The 15,570-nt window shown below is 55.9% G+C and overlaps 2 protein-coding genes across 3 annotated transcripts; one reads left to right on the forward strand and one right to left on the reverse strand.

The window, feature by feature from the left end:
* Positions 1-3,225: 3,225 nt before the first annotated feature.
* On the forward strand, positions 3,226-7,838 carry RPL35 (ribosomal protein L35). Its single transcript, XM_011931391.1, has 4 exons — positions 3,226-3,320; positions 3,675-3,811; positions 5,021-5,102; positions 7,654-7,838. The coding sequence occupies exons 1-4, from the start codon at positions 3,318-3,320 to the stop codon at positions 7,801-7,803; spliced, it is 372 nt and encodes a 123-aa protein (XP_011786781.1). The 5' UTR covers positions 3,226-3,317; the 3' UTR covers positions 7,804-7,838.
* On the reverse strand, positions 7,832-12,299 carry WDR38 (WD repeat domain 38). Of its 2 annotated transcripts, none has more exons than XM_011931389.1 (9): positions 12,042-12,299; positions 11,347-11,467; positions 9,923-10,039; positions 9,715-9,812; positions 9,352-9,432; positions 9,074-9,205; positions 8,822-8,971; positions 8,299-8,346; positions 7,832-8,208 (listed from the first exon to the last, which is right to left on the reverse strand). In XM_011931389.1, exons 1-9 carry the CDS (start codon positions 12,210-12,212, stop codon positions 8,080-8,082), a joined length of 1,047 nt encoding a protein of 348 aa, XP_011786779.1. In that variant the 5' UTR covers positions 12,213-12,299; the 3' UTR covers positions 7,832-8,079. The 2 variants fall into 2 exon arrangements, with proteins under 2 accessions (XP_011786779.1, XP_011786780.1); XM_011931390.1 differs by having other exon boundaries at positions 8,080-8,208; positions 11,347-11,434; positions 12,042-12,110.
* Positions 12,300-15,570: the final 3,271 nt, after the last annotated feature.

Genomic DNA, 15,570 nt, shown 5'->3' on the forward strand with positions numbered 1-15,570 from the left:
GAACTCCTGACCTCAGGTGATCCACCCACCTCGGCCTCCCAAAGTGCTAGGATTACAGATGTGAGCCACCTCACCTGGTCTCAAGTTGGGTGAATTGTGAAGGTACAGTAGATGGGATTTGCTGGGTGACTAGATGTGGCTTGTAAGAGGAAGAGTCACAAATGACTTCAGTTTTGAAAAAGATGTGCAGAGTCATTAACTCTAGTATAAGCATTTGAAAAACAGGAAAGCCACCATGCACCATTTGACTTTTTTTTTTTTTTTTGAAACAGAGTTTCCCTCTTGTCACCCAGGCTGGAGTACAATGGCACGATCTCGGCTCACTGCAACCTCTGCCTCCCGTGTTCAAGCGATTCTCTTGCCTCAGCCTCCAGAGTAGCTGGGATTAGAGGCGCGCACCGCCATGCCTGGCTGATTTTTGTATTTTTAGTAGAGACAGGGTTTCACCGCTTTGGCCAGGCTGCTCTCAAATTCCTGACCTCAGGTGATCCGCCTGCCTCAGCCTCCCAAAGTGCTGGGCCACCGTGCCCGGCCTAGATTTGCATTTAAGACTAAGCCATGCCAGCCAGGTGGAGTGACTCACACCTGTAATCCCAACACTTTGGGAGGCCGAGTCGGGCAGATCACAAGGTTAAGAGTTCGAGACCAGCCTGGCCAACATGGTGGCCAGGTGAAACATAGTAAAACCCTGTCTCTACCAAAAAAACAAAAATTAGCTGGGCGTCGTGGCGCATGCCTGTAATCCCAGTTACTCGGGAGGCTGAGGCAGGAGAATCACTTCAACCCGGGAGACAGAGGTTGCAGTGAGCCAAGATCATGCTCCTGCACTCCAACCTGGGCGACAGAGCAAGACGCCATTTTGGTGGGGGAAAAAATACAAAGATTAGCCAGGCATGGTTGCACACACCTGTGTAATCCCAGCTACTCAGGAGGCTGAGGCACAGGAATCGCTTGAACCTGGGAGACAGAGGTTACAGCGAGCTGAAATCATGCCACTGCACTCTAGCCTGGTTGGAGTGAGACTCCATCTCAAAAAAAAAAAGAAAAAGACTAAGCCATGCCAGGATTGCCCTCTCCTCTCTTTTTTTCCCCATATCCCTCCACCTCCTGGAAGCCTGCCTCACTTTGGTGTGGGTTATGGTTCATTAACTCATCCAACAAGCATTCATGTGCTGGGCCTGAAGACTAGAAAAAATAAGTCAGGTGTCCGCCAAGGTTCTGTCCCCGAGAACTTCTAGGTTGGCTATGGAAACAGACACATAAATGCATCATTTTATTTCAGCCTGTTTGGGGCTAAGGAGAGGATTGCACAGAGGAGGTTGCTACTCATAGGAGATGGGAGAAGTCTCCTTGTGGGTGGTTACACCTGGTAGTAACAAGAGGACAATCTGGCTTCAACCATAGCTCTAAGAGGTGGCGTGTCTTTATTAAGGGCAAGGGAGTGGCACTGGAGTACTGATTAATGCCTACTGGTTGGCAGACATTAATCAGAAAACCTAAACATGCCCTGCTTTGTGAATCCCCGTTTCACTTTCTGGGCTCTACTGAAGTGTTCCTTCCTCTGGGAACATGAACACTGATGATATTTTGAGCCATTGTTATGCATCAGATTTGGGGTTAATAGGTTTACAGGTATCTCCTCTAATTCTCATAAATGCCTCATTTCACATGTCAGCAAACTGAGACTCAAGAGAGGGGAAGAGATTTCCCAAGAGTCTCAACTACTACCTTGGCAGCAGAGCAAGAATTTGAAACCTGGTCAGGTTCACTTTAAGAAAGGCTGTACTAGCCGGGTCCAGTGGCTCATGCCTGTAATCCCAGTATTTTGGGAGGCCGAGGCAGGTGGATCACTTGAGGTCAGGAGTCCAAGACCAGTCTGGCTAAACCTTATCTCTACTAAAAATACAAAAATTTAACTGGGCGTAGTGGCACACACCTGTAGTCCCAGTTACTGCGGAGGCTAAGGCAGGAGAATCTCTTGAACCCGGGAGGCGGAGGTTGCGGTGAGCTGAGATGGTGCCACTACACTCCAGCCTCGGCGACAGAGCCAGACTCCATCTCAAAAAATATATAAAAAATAACATAAAAATAAAAAAGGCTGTATGGCCAGGCGAGGTGGCTCACGCCTGTAATCCTAGGCACTCCGGGAGGCCGAGGCGGGCGGATTGCTTGAGCCCAGGAGACCAGCCTGGGCAACAGCTCTACAAAAAATAAACAAATTAGCCAGGCCTGGCGGCTTGTGCGTGCAGTTTCAGCTACTCAGGAGACTGAGGTGGGAGGACTGCTTGAACCCGGTAAGCGGAGGTTTTGGTGAGCAACGATCGCGCCACTGCCCTCCAGCCAGGGTGACAGAGCGAGACCCTGTCTCAAAACAAAACAAAAAAAAGGGTGGAGGCCAGGGGTGGCGGCTCACACCTGTAATCCCAGCACTCTGGGAGGCCGAGGCGGGCGGATCACCTGAGCTCAAGAGTTCAAGATCAGCCTGGGCAACATAGCGAAAACCCGTCTCTACCAAAAATACAAAAAATTAGCCAGGCGTGGTGGTGCATGCCTGTAATCCCAGCTACTCAGCTACTCGGGAGGCTGGGGCAGGAGAATCGCTGGAACCCGGGAGGCGGAGGTTGCAGTGAGTCGAGATCGCGACACTGCACTCCAGCCTGGCAGCCTGGGCGACAGAGCAAGGCTGTCTCAAAAAAAATAAATAAATAAAATAAATGAATAAATAAAAATAAAAGATGTAAATGCTCTTTGCCGCTGCACATACTGCCTCCCCAGAACCTTTATGGAGTTGGATTATAACTGCCTGAGCCCGCCCCTCCCGCCCACCTCGCACTTTAAATTCCTCCACGACATGAGCCTTGGTTCATCATTTTTGAAAACTCTGGCTCCTCCTCCCCTCAGCACCCCCAGACTACTGGCGCCCAGCTCAGAGTTGCCCAGATTGGGAGATCTGCAAGGTTTCCCGAATGAATGAATGAACGAATGACTGAATGGACGAATTCGAGTCCTCCGTGTGCCATCTCTGGTAAGCTGCCGCCCATGTTGGACCTCGGTTTCCCCAACTGCGCGCCTAGACCTCGCTATCAGGTGGTGCTGTGAAAAAATGCGAGCACCACGGGGCGGGGCTCCAGCCCTTTCGGTCGGGGCTGGCCGTACCACAGAGCTCCTCGGGGAGATGGGGCGGAGCCGGGGCTCCCCCGCTGTGGCGCCATTGGCCGCGCCCGCCGCCACCCGGCAGTAGTTGTGGAGGTCAGCCCCGCCTACTTCCTCTTTCCCTCGGAGCGGGCGGCGGCGACGGCATCGCGGCCTGTGCAGCAATGGTGAGAGCGGCGGAATCGGGCGCCATCCGATCGCTGTGAGGCGCGGGGGTTGGGGCAGGCGGTGCGAGCTGAGTCCCCGGATTCTGTCTGCCAGCCGGGCCTGTGGGGCGCCGCGCAGAACGGTGTCGCGCCACCACAGCCCGCCTCTTCGCTTCTCTGCCGGGAGTGGCGCGCGGCCGGGGCCTGGGTTACTCTGCCCGAGCACGGCCGTTGAGGGAGACTGTCGTGAGCCCTGGGTGGGGCTCCGGCGCACTCGTAGTCGATGGCGAATCGCGCGCCTTTGGGGGCTGGCCACGTAGGAGGAGGGGATATGGCCCCGCGGCCTGGCTGAGCCACACGCTCTCTTACGCGCAGGCCAAGATCAAGGCCCGAGATCTTCGCGGGAAGAAGAAGGAGGAGCTGCTGAAACAGCTGGATGACCTGAAGGTGGAACTGTCCCAGCTGCGCGTCGCCAAAGTGACAGGCGGTGCGGCCTCCAAGCTCTCTAAGATGTAAGTGAGGCGGCCGGATCACAGCCCTCGTGGGTGGGGAGCGCGTGTGCATCGGGATCGTGGGAGGATTTCAAAGTTGGCTTAAGGAGCTGACCGCTTAGATGCTCACTCCGTGCATCCTGGGGCGCATGGGAGACCCGTTGTGTGCTTAGCCTCTTACCTGCCTTGACCTTGGCGGTCCTTGTGCCTGGAGTGCATCCCCGGAGACGCATCTTAATGCTGCCTTCAAAGCTACCCGGACCCTTTTTTTCCGCTTCCCACCAACACTTGACTTCTTAATTCACCTTTCCCCTTGGTAGATCGGTGGCTTGCACCCTGGAGTGGCAGCGTAAGTTATTTTACATGGCTAAGAGTGCGGGAGACTTGTGAAAGGAACGTGGGTTTGGAGTTCATCAACCTGGGTACAAAGTCCACTTCTCAAAAAAAATCGGGTGTGGCGCAGGCCTGTAGTCCCAGCTACTCTGGAGGCTGAGGCAGGAGGGTCACTTGAGCCCAGGAGTTGGGAGGCTGTGATGGGGCCACTGCTCTTCAGCCTGGTTGACAGGTGAGACCCTGTCTCCAAAAAAAAAAAAAAGGTGGTTGTCCTCTTTTCCCCCAAGCAACCTTAGCAGGGGCAGGGGCGGGAGGATTGGATAAGCACGGTTGCACACTGAATCCTCAAGAACCGTGTTGACCAGCCATCTATCTACTAGGTGGCTCCCTCATCCTGCCATGACTACAAATAACTTCTGCCCAGCTTGTCGCTTGCTTCAGCCTCCTGGCTTGTAGTGACTCCAGTTTGCAAATGTCTCATTTCTTCTGCGATATCCTAAACTAGCCTGATTGCCTGGTTTGTGGCATGATTCCCTCCCATCAGCTCATTGAAACTGGCATTGGTTGGGTCTTAGCCCTCAGGATAAATTCATGTTCTGGGATTGAAGGTCTTTTCCTCATCTGCCTCATTTATCCAGCCTGCACTTCCTCAAAGCCTCTACTGTCTCAGCTGACACTTTACAGCTCAACAGCACTGGATTCCCTGCCCCATTCCTGGAATGCCCATCCCATGCCCCTCTCTTCCCCCCTCAGACCTCACTCCCAGAACACCTTCCTCCTGAGTGAATAAGGATGGGCTGATAGAGGAGGCTGCAGCTATCCCTGCCCTATGTATGGGTCCTGAGCCTTGGGAAGTGCTGTGTCTCTTCCCCATCTTCACCGACGTCTGTTTTGTAGACGAGTCGTCCGCAAATCCATCGCCCGTGTTCTCACAGTCATTAACCAGACTCAGAAAGAAAACCTCAGGAAATTCTACAAGGTGAGTCTGCTGGGGCATAGGGAGGGTTGGCTTCAGGAAGCTAAGTGCTAGCCGTCCCTGGCCACGGGGCATGGTAAAGAGGTTTTGCTTGGTGCCTGGGGCTGAGAGTGGTTAGCCTCCCCAATTTGGTGCCGGGCTGTCCCTTCTACCAGTGTCTTGCACTGGCATGTGGCTCTGCAGACCGCTTCCTCAGGCTGCACATGTCAATAATTCATTGGGGCTTGGGGTATCCTGGCTGGAGACTCCGGTTTTGAATCCAGCCTTCTCAGTTGAGTGGCTTGGGCAGTGATGGGACTGTTGAAGGTTTTCACTGCCTCTTATTAGTACTGGGTGTCAGTCAGTCCCTGCCAGGCACCTGCCGTGCTCGTTTTTCAGATGAGGGCCCTGAGGCCTAGACACCCACAACCAATGGCATGATGGGCCCCTGTTTGAAACCTTGCCTTGGGGAGGGTCGGCTTGAGTGTTCTTGGGAGGTGTGCACAGGTGTCTGGCCCGCCTCTTAGTCTTGAATTTTGATGACCATTTTCTGGTCTTGTTCTTAACGTTCGTCTTACTAGGGTTCAAGCAGAGAAACAAAACTAGTGGGAGACGGTGTGTACACACACATCCAGCGTATTCTGAAGAATGGGTTTAGGTGATTGTGGGGGCTGGCTGGGACTCAGGGCCCAGGTTGAAGCTGCTGGTCCCAGAGGGGACTTGGAGGGAGCCTCAGCCGTGCACTTAAGGCTTTCAGCTGATTGGATCGGGCCTTCTGGAATTAGCCAGGATAATCTCCCCCAAAGTTACCTGATGAGGGTCTTTTTTTTTTTTTTTTTTTTTTTGAGAGAGTCTCACTCTGTTGCCCAGGCTGGAGTGCAGTGGTACAATCTCGGCTCACCGCAAGCTCTGCCTCCCAGGTTCATGCCATTCTCCTGCCTTAGCCTCCCGAGTAGCTGGGACTACAGGTGCCCACCACCATGCCCGGCTACTTTTTGTATTTTTAGTAGACACGGGGTTTCACCTTGTTAGCCAGGATGGTCTCCATCTCCTGACCTTGTGATCCACCTGCCTCAGCCTCCCAAAGTGCTGGGATTACAGGTGTGAGCCACCGCGCCCGAGGGTCTTTAATGTGCAAAATGGTTCCACATCACTACCCAAGTTAGTGTTTGAATAACTTGAAGGTTTGACACATGGAAACAGCAGCCATGGCTGATGAAGTGCCACAGGCCTGTAACCCCAGCTCCTGGGAAGCCGAGGCAGGAAATGGCTTGAGCCCAGGAGTTAAAGTGCAGTCTGGGCAACATAGTGAGGCCTCATCTCAAAAAAATGAAAAGAGCCATAGTGTAGCCATGTTAGCTGTTCAGGGGACACTAGCATGTGTGTGGCAAAAGTAAATCTTTAATGTCAGCAGCTCCGTGTGGCTAGTGGTTGTTCTGTGGACAGCAGAACTCTAGGGGGTTAACCAATGTGAAAAGGACGAATGCCTAGCCAGTGCCAGCAGGAATGAGGGATGTGGGAGGACGAAGACTTTGCTGCCTCCAAGTACCCTCCAGGGCTGGCCCTCATTGTCCAGGGATCTTTCTGCAGTCCTCTGCCCACCTGCAGGGGCCTGGGGCCCTGCGACCTCAGAATCCAGCTTAGCTAGGGTCTGTCCTGCACCTGACTTGTTCAGGTCAGGGAGAGCCTGCACGCCCTTTCCCCTGGCCCCCGCCGTGCTTGCCTTCGAGGCTATTGCCCATCTTTAAGAGACGCCTGCCTTCATGTCTCCTCCCCCACACCATGGGCCATTTATTACCTGTTCAGTCTTCCTCACTAGGCTGGGACCCCTGAGCCGGGACTGGGTCAGATTCTTTGCCAAGCCAGTTCGCAGCACAGGGCCCAGTCCTGACGGGGGCGCAGGGGACCTTTGCCCCCTTCAGGAGGGACCAGTGAGAGCCGTCATGGTCTAGAACCCCCTGCTGGAGAGCAAGTGGGGCAGGAGTGGGAGCCGAGGATGGAAAGACAGATGATGGCTCTGTGACAGCTGTGGGCAGGGGCCCCAAAGCAGGAAGAGGGTGAGGCGAGTGGCCTTGGCCAGCCAGGCCTCTGAGGCTGGACATTCATGTGGGCAGCACCTGGTGGGCCCCGCGTACCGATGGATGGAATACTGCCTCAGCCCCCAGCATACTCACTAACCAGAGCCGAGGGAGCGGTAACCACACCCGGGGCTTGGCTGCGCACCCTGTACTAGATTGTCATGTGACTGACTGCCCTCCTGACTGGGAATCAGGCAGTGGAAGGAGCACTGAGTTGGGAGTCAACTTGCCTGAGGTGCAAGCCCCAGCTCTTCCACAGCTTTGCCAAGACTTGGGCACTCAGCCCAGGTCAGCAGACTTACATGAAATGAGGATGGCCCCACCAGGCTTAAATTTGGGGGGATTAAATTGAGCTAGCGAAGTACGTGGCCTGCTGCCAGTCCTTTGGTGGCAGCGTCCTCCTGAGTGGCTCTGGATGGCCCTCCCGAGCCCCGTTAGCTGCTGCAGTAGCTCCTCAGACCCGGGTTCTTGGATTCACCCTGCCGTCTGTCTCCCAGGGCAAGAAGTACAAGCCCCTGGACCTGCGGCCTAAGAAGACACGCGCCATGCGCCGCCGGCTCAACAAGCACGAGGAGAACCTGAAGACCAAGAAGCAGCAGCGGAAGGAGCGGCTGTACCCGCTGCGGAAGTACGCCGTCAAGGCCTGAGTGGCGCGTTGTCAATAAAGCACAGCTAGCTGAGACTGCTTTGTTTCCTGGCGCTTCCACTGATTGGGTTGAGGCGGGTGGGTCTGGTTCTGGGGACCAGGTGTCTGATGGGTTCCAGCAAGCATCCCGCCCGCTGCCGGTGTCTGCTGTGGTTGGGGCCGGGAGAGTCCTGGCCATGGGGATCTGTTGAATGCCGGCACAGTCACTTTGGGCCTGTGGTGGGAAGCGGCGTGCCACTGAGGGGAGCGGGTGAGGTCGGTGCTGTCCCAGGTGGTGTTAGGTTTGAGGGTCCCTGGGTGATTTGGTCATGCGGGATATTCGACGTCTGGTCTGATCAGCAGCTCCAGACACTAAGATTTTCCCATCTGGGGTGAAGGCACAGGTGTGGGCCACGTCCAGGACTCCCTGCCAAGAGTAGAGGGTGGGACTCGAGGCAATTCCTGCCTTGGGAGAAGCTGTTCATGGCTCCCTCAGTGCCACAATGCTGTGCCTTACCTTCAGGGTCTCAAGGCACTTTCCTGTGTTGCAGTCCCAGACTTTGACCTGGAAAAGGACGGGGCATGGCAGGAAGCCACGCCAGGCCACTGTGGCATCTGAAGCCACCTCCAGGAAAGCCCCAGACAACATTTTTTTGAGATGGAGTCTTCGCCTGAACTCCTGATCCACCTACCTCTACCTCCCAAAGTGCTGGGATTACAGGTGTGAGCCACCGCCCCTGGCCCAAAGAACATCTGAGCCTCTTGGTGTAGGTTTTGTTTTGTGGGCTGTATTTGAAATTTCAGAGCAGGAGTTCCCTTCTGCCTGATGCCATTTGGGTCATGGAAATGTCAATGCAGTTGCCAGTGGGCCAGCCCTGACCTTGTGCTGGCCGTTAGGTGGAGAGGCTGGCACCTGGGTCCTGCCCTTGCCCCCTCCTAGCTAGGGCAAGTGGGGATGTGGGCCTTCTGGAGTGAGTGCTGAGGGCTCCTGGTGGAGGCAGGGTGGGTAGGTAGGAGCGGGACAGGCCTGGGGTGGTTACCATGCGGGAATAGCCGGCGCTGGCCAGCCACAGCTCGTCGGGAGAGAAGGCTATGCTCTTCACCCAGGTGACGTGGCCCTTCAGTTGGATAAGCAGGCTGCTGGTTGTGGGCTTCCAGATGTGGATGGTCTTGTCCCAGGAACCGGATGCCTGGACAGCAGACAGCTCTGACCCCTGGGGTTTGGGGCCTGGGAGCCTTAAGGGCCTGGCTGCCAGCAGGGGACCAGCCTGGAACCCAGGACACCCACTTACCAGGAGGCCGGATGCTGAGTAGCACAGGCAGCTGATGTTGCCACTGTGTCCCTCTAGCGCCTGGTGGGAGACTGCTGGGGTCCCGGTCCGCAGGTCCCAGATGCGTACGGTGGAGTCCCAGGAGCCGGTGGCCTGCAGGCAGCTTCTGTATCTGGCCCCGCCAGCTCCCCACCCACTCCACATTTAGGTGGGTCCCGGAGTCCATCCCCTTCCCACCACTCAGCTCCAAGTGGGTATGGGGCCACCGAGGTGGGGCCCAGGGCAGAGGGTAGGCTCACCAGGCAGTTCACCGTGGGTGAGAAGTCGCTGCTCTGGATGGAGTCGCGGTGCCCAACTAAGAGGCGCAGCATCTGGCCAGACTAGAGAGAGCCCTGAGCTTCAGGAGGCAGCAGAGGGCAGCTGGCTACCTGGGCCTTGACAGTCCAGGCAAGGGGACCTCGTGCAAAAAGCCTGAGGGCTGCTGTGTGCAGGGAGGCCTGGAGAGGCGGCTGTGGCCAGGTGGGGGCAGCCTTGGTTGCCCGCTGTGGGCATGGGCCCTGCGGAACCAGTGGAGGGTTTGAGCCGGGAGGGCAAGACTGGTGACATCCTCTCTGGAACTGGTCCTTGAGTCCCAGGCTGGTGGCCCCAGGCCGTCGACATACCTGCACTTCCCAGAGCATCACCCGCTTGTCCCAGCCACCTGATGCCAGCTGCTTCGAGTCAGGGCTGAAGCTGACCGTCTCCACACTCCGTTGGTGACCTGCAGGCACCAGCCCGGGGTCGGGGAAGGAGGAAAGGTGACATGACACAGGATATAGCACCGTCTGAAAGGGAACGCAGGCCTGGCTGCTTGGCTCCCAGCTCACTCACCCTTCAGGACCCGCAGACACTTGGCTCTTGCCACATCCCACAGGCGGACAGTGCAGTCACAGGAGGCGCTGGCGAAGAGGTGGCCATCAGGGGAGAAGCGGCAGAACTTCACGGGGCCTGGGCGGGTGGCCAAAGTCAGGGGACAGAGCAGTGCCCGCCACCTTCTGCCCACGCAGTCCAATCCTTGCTAATTTTTCCAGCCTCGTTGCCAGCCTCCCCTCACCCAAACTCCAGCCTCCCGGAAATGTCTGGATTTCCATGGCTTGGCCTGGACTGGGCTGTCAGCCTTGGAACACCCAACCTCAGTGTGCTCATCTGAAAAATCATCAATACCCAAGTCAAAGTAGGGACCTCCCAGAAACTTGCCCTAACAACCGCTGCCTAGGTTAATTGCCTCCTTTGAGCTCCCGGCCCCTGATCTTCCCTCCTTGCAGCATTAACCAGACTGCCTATAATTGCCTGATTTTTTTTTTCTTGTCTCCTGAATAGTAATTAAAATAGTTACACCTATTGAGTCCTCACTGGGTGCTAGATACTTTGCTTCCATCGTGCCAGTGGAAATGGCTCAGCGAGGTGACAGGACTTGACCAAGATCAAAGTCAAAACAGTGGTAGGTACGACATGGCTGAAACTTAAGTACATCATGCTAAGTGAAATAAGCCAGTCACAAAAAGACAAATACTGTGTGACTCCACTTAGAGGCACCCAGAGAGGTCAGATTCATCGAGACAAAAAGAAAAACTGTGGTTGTCAGGGGCTAGGAGGAAGGAGATTGGGAACTTGTTTAGTGGGGACAGAGGTTCAGTTTTGCAAGAGGAAAAGAGTTCTGGAGATTAGTGTCACGACAATGTGAAGGTACTGGATTCTCTGAACTGTACACTTAAAAATGTATACAACAAGGCGGGCACAGTGATTCACGCCTTTAATCCAAACATTCGGGGGACCGGGGGGGGGGGGTGGCTCACAAGGTCAGGAGTTCAAGACCAGCCTGGCCAAGATGGTGAAACACCATCTCTACTAAAAATACAAAAAAAAATTTGCCAGGTGTGGTGGCAGGTGCCTGTAATCCCAGCTACTCGGGAGGCTGAGGCAGAGAATTGCTTGAACCCAGGAGGCAGGGGTTACAGTGAGCCAAGGTTGTCCAGCCTGGGTAACAGAGCGAGATTCCGTCACACACAAAAAAATACACAACGGTAAGTATTATGTGTGTTACATCACAGTTTGTGTGTGTGTGTGTGTGTGTGTGTGTGTTTAAAGAAGGATCTGAGTCCAGGCCTGTTAGAGTCTAAGCCGCAGTGCCCAGGTATCACATCCCATCTCCCGTCCTGCCTAGCCCTGCCTTGCACCCGTGCCCAGCTCATCGGAGGTCACTGCGGCCAGCTCCTTGTGCCTCAGGTCTTCTGAGCCAGGTGTGAGAGCCCCACCTGTGTGGCCACCCAGCCTCCACAGCAGCTGCCCACTCTGGGTCTCCCAGCCATACACGCAGCCATCCTCTGAGCCTGTGAGCAGCATCTGGCCATCAGGGGAGAACGCAGAGGAATTGACCTAGAAACAGAGCACAAAAGCGGTCCCATTCTGGGGAATAAACCCCTGTCCACTCATCTCTGGCCCCTAAACACTGCCCCTAAGAGCCTGGGGTTGGAGCTTGACTTCAAGCCTCACTCCACCACCAGAGCCCAGAACCCGGGACCAGAGCCTGCAGCTGGAGGCAGGAGCCTTCTCTGGAACCTTAGCCTGGAACTCCAGAGCCAAGATCCCATTCCAAAGCCGCAGCTGACAACGGAGAGCCCAGAATCTACTCTAAGCCCTGAGTTCACTTTAGAGCCAGGGCCCCAGAAAACACCAGAGTCAGCAGGGAGCTCTGTGCCCCCCTCCAGGCAGAGCCCAGAGCCCCGGGCTCTTTTTAGAGGCAGAGCTTAGAACCTAGAGCTGCTCTGGAGCTGGGGCCCAGCACTGGAGCCGAGCGCCTACTTTGAGCCTTCTTGGGTTAGCAAAGTCTACTCTAGACTCAATATCCTAAGCTAATGCCCAGAGAACATTCTGGAACCCCCACTACACAGAACCAGGAACCACTCTGCACCCAAAGCCGGGAGTCTGGGCAGAGCCCGCTGGACCTTACCTCCCCGCCGTGACGGCCGAAGAATTTCACTCTCCGCACGGCCAGGGTGGCCGGGACCCCGCTGTTCATGGGCACCTGGCCCCGCCCCGACCTGGCGGGCTCCCACCTAGGCGGCCGTGGGACCCCAGGACTGGGCGGAGGAAAGGGGAAACTGTGTACAGTCGTCTCCATGGTAATCGGGGCGGGGCGTACAGCCACGGTGGGGTCTCTTCAAAGCCACGAGGACTGACAGGCAGGGCCAGGCCTCTCGCAGCTCGGAGGAGGTGAAGCCGCAGCAGGCGGGACCCCGGTGGGCTCGGAGAAGGGACTTCCCGCGCCAGCCGCTGCGCTTCCACCCTAGGGCAGCTCTCGCGCCGGGCAACACGGCATGCAGAGCGGCCGCTAGAGGGCGCGCCAGCCACACGCACCGCGCAGCCCAGACCCCGCGCCCTGCGGACTATGCACTGCAAAGGGTACCTGCACCCCTTTGAGACAGGAGAGCAACGAGCCTGTCTCCCCATCTCATAACCGGGAGCATCAGCCCTGCCCCACAGGACTCCAGGGGTGAGCCAAGCACAGGGCCTGGCACATGGTAGATGCCCAAGAGGGCCCGCTCAGGAGCCACAACCCCTTCTGTCCAGGAGTGGCCAGTACTGAGGTTGAGGATGTCCCAGGAGAGCGCTGGGGACAGTAGCCAGCTCTGTCCTCCAGGGCGTGGGAGCCAGAGGTAGCGTGTGTAAAGTACATGGCATTAAAAGTGGGGTCACGTCGCTGCTAACATTCTTGGCAGCACAAAATGTGCCATCTGAGGATGGGGTGGAGGCTGGGGCGCAGGGAGGAGGGCGGGGGACCAGTGCCCGGGAGCTGCCAGGATCCTTACCGGATAGCGCAATCTGAAGCTTGGAACGAGCAGGACTTGGTTTCATTGTGAATTTTACAGGTGAGGAAACTCACCCAGAGAGCTGGGAGGACTTGCTCAGAGACACTCAGCCAGTAGGAGTGAACTCGGATTTCAGTCCGCGGCTGTCTGACTCTGGGGGTCTGTACTGGGACCACCTGCCGTGAACTCCAGGGGCCTCGCAGCAGATGTCAAGTTCTGCATCTCCTGGTACATCTGGGAAACTGAGGTCCGAACGGGGCAGGACTTGGCCCAGCCATCTAGCCAGTACCTCCATGGCAGAGCTGGGGCAGGACCCAGTCTCCCCACTCCCACAGCAGGACAGGGAGGGAACAGAGGACCCCCCACCTGCCCTGCCCATGGATTCCAGGCTCCCTGGGGGCAGGGGTGGAGCATCTGGGCTTTGGGAGCTTCAAACTCAAGGGTTCCCAGCTGTGACTCACACCCCTCCCCCAAACCTCTTTGCCAGAAACTTCTCTCAGGAGATCTGCTGTGTTCCTGCTATTTTAAGCCCCAGACAGTCAGGCGGGCGAGGGAGCAACAATGCCAGCTTTGAGGCAGTCCCACTCCATCCCAGACCCCAGAGGACCTAGGTCACTGTGGAACCCTTCTGAGCTGGGCCTATAAGACTGTCCCCCCACACCCAGACGTGGGCTCCCAGACACAGCTCCCCGGAACTGCTATTCCCTGGCCCTCTGGCCCTCCTGCTTAGGCACCCCCAACCCATGCCCCGGCCCTGGGTACATTGTCCAGCCACTTGGTTGCTCCTGTTCTATCCAGAGGGCCCAGAACCACCTTCCCCTAGCCCAGCCCTTCACTCCCAGAACTCTCAGGTTAGACCTTGTCCACCACGCCCAGTGTCTGCTTGGCCAAAGGGGTGGAGCTGGGGTTGAAACCCGTGGACTTGGCTCAGGCGTCTGCAGGTGGAACCACCAACATGAATGCCAGGGTCCGGAGCATCATCTCTGTGGACGAAGTGGTGGAGAAGTTTCTGCCAATTTTTCCACCACTGACTATCTCTTCCTTCTCCTCGGGCAGCCTGCCACCTTCTCTCCTCTATCTGGCCAGGCTGTCCAAGGAGTGGGCTCTACCAAGATGTCCAGGATGGATGCTGCGCTGGGTTTTCTCACTGTCGCTCCATCCCCTGAAGGGTACTGGAGGTCCTGGACCAGCCTTGCCTCTCCTCAGCTACTCATGTCAACCTTAAAACACCCCACAGGGCCAGCCATGGTGCTTCATGCCGGTAATCCTAGCTCTTTGGGAGACCAAGGCAGGCAGATCATTTGAGGCCAGGAGTTCAAGACCAGCCTGGGCAATACGGTGAAACCCCATCTCTACTAAAAACAAAACCACAACAGCAACAACAAACCTCACAAACATCTGCTCAGCAAAAACAAAACAAATTGAAAACAAGGCAGGCAAAAAAGAACCCTCTATTTCTTTGGATAAGAAGAGCAAGCAAAACCCCCAAATCTCCAGAGTGGTCAGCTCTTGGGAGAGGAAGGGAGGGACTAGAAAAGGCAGGACCCTTGGGGCCTTGAGGAGCCACGAGCGACATTCCAGCTCTAAGCTGGGCAGGGGCCCCAGGTGTCCATTGAATTGTTCTTAAAGAATCAGCTCCGCTTATCGGGCCCCTGCCTGCCTCTCCTTACTCTTCCTGGCTTCCTTGCCCTGCCCCATTTCTTATCCCCTACCCGTAGTCCTGCCCCCCGTCCCGAACAGTTTCGTGGGGAGCCAGCATTTCCTGACCGGTGCCCCAAGAAGCAGAGAATGTTGTTTTGTGGCAAAAGAGGAAGTAGGAGAGAGAGTTGGAGAGCCTAACTGCCCTGGTCTCTTCCAGGTTCCAGCTCCCAGCTCAATACCTGAGCTGCTCCTCCTGCCCTCTAGTTTTTTTGTTGTTGTTTTGCTTTGTTTTTTCTAAGATGGAGTCTCTGTCTCCCGGAATGGCTGGAGTGCAGTGGCGTGATCTTGGCTCACTGCAACCTCCGCCTCCTGGGTTTAAGCAATTCACCTGCCTCTTCTCAGCCTCCCGAGTAGCTGGGATTATAGGCACCTGCCACCATGCCCAGCTAATTTTTGTATTTTTAGTAGAGACGGGGTTTCACTATGTTGGCCAGGCTGGTCTTGAACTCCTGACCTTGTGATCCACCCACCTTGGCCTCCCAAAGTGCTGGGATTATAGGCATGAGCCACTGTGCCATGCCTGCCATCCAGGTTTTAAAACATACCTGTTCCTGGCTGGATGCGGTGGCTCACCACTGTAATCCCAGCACTTTGGGAGGCCGAGGCAGGCAGATCATGAGGTCAGGAGTTCCAGACCAGCCTGGCCAACATGGCGAAACCCCATCTCTACTAAAAATACAAAATTTAGCTGGGCGTAGTGGCAAGTGCCTGTAATTCCAGCTACTCAGGAGGCTGAGGCAGGAGAATCACTTGAACCCGGGAGGTGGAGGTTGTGGTGAGCCGAGATTGTGCCATTGCACTCCAGCCTGGGCAACAAGAGTGAAACTCTGTCTCAAAAACAAAAAACAAAAAACCTCTTCCCTTAAATTCCTCCTTTTGCTGAGTGAGCTCCAGTAGGTTTTGGTTACTTGCCACTCAAAAGGCCTTGACTAAAACATCTCTAATTTCCAAAAGCCCCTCCCTACTGCT

Source organism: Colobus angolensis, unplaced genomic scaffold, assembly GCF_000951035.1.
Source record: "Colobus angolensis palliatus isolate OR3802 unplaced genomic scaffold, Cang.pa_1.0 Scaffold9, whole genome shotgun sequence".
Classification (NCBI taxonomy): Eukaryota; Metazoa; Chordata; class Mammalia; order Primates; family Cercopithecidae; genus Colobus; species Colobus angolensis.

Coding starts and splice junctions, on each gene's coding strand:
- RPL35 (XM_011931391.1), top strand. Junction 3,812..5,020: donor GCCTCCAAGCTCTCTAAGAT/GTAAGTGAGGCG, acceptor TCTGTTTTGTAG/ACGAGTCGTCCGCAAATCCA. Junction 5,103..7,653: donor ACCTCAGGAAATTCTACAAG/GTGAGTCTGCTG, acceptor TCTGTCTCCCAG/GGCAAGAAGTACAAGCCCCT.
- WDR38 (XM_011931389.1), bottom strand. CDS start 12,212: ATGGAGACGACTGTACACAGTTTCCCCTTTCCTCCGCCCAGTCCTGGG. Junction 10,040..11,346: donor GAGGCTGGGTGGCCACACAG/GTGGGGCTCTCA, acceptor CCACCCGCCCAG/GCCCCGTGAAGTTCTGCCGC. Junction 8,209..8,298: donor AGTGCCTTGAGACCCTGAAG/GTAAGGCACAGC, acceptor TACTCTTGGCAG/GGAGTCCTGGACGTGGCCCA.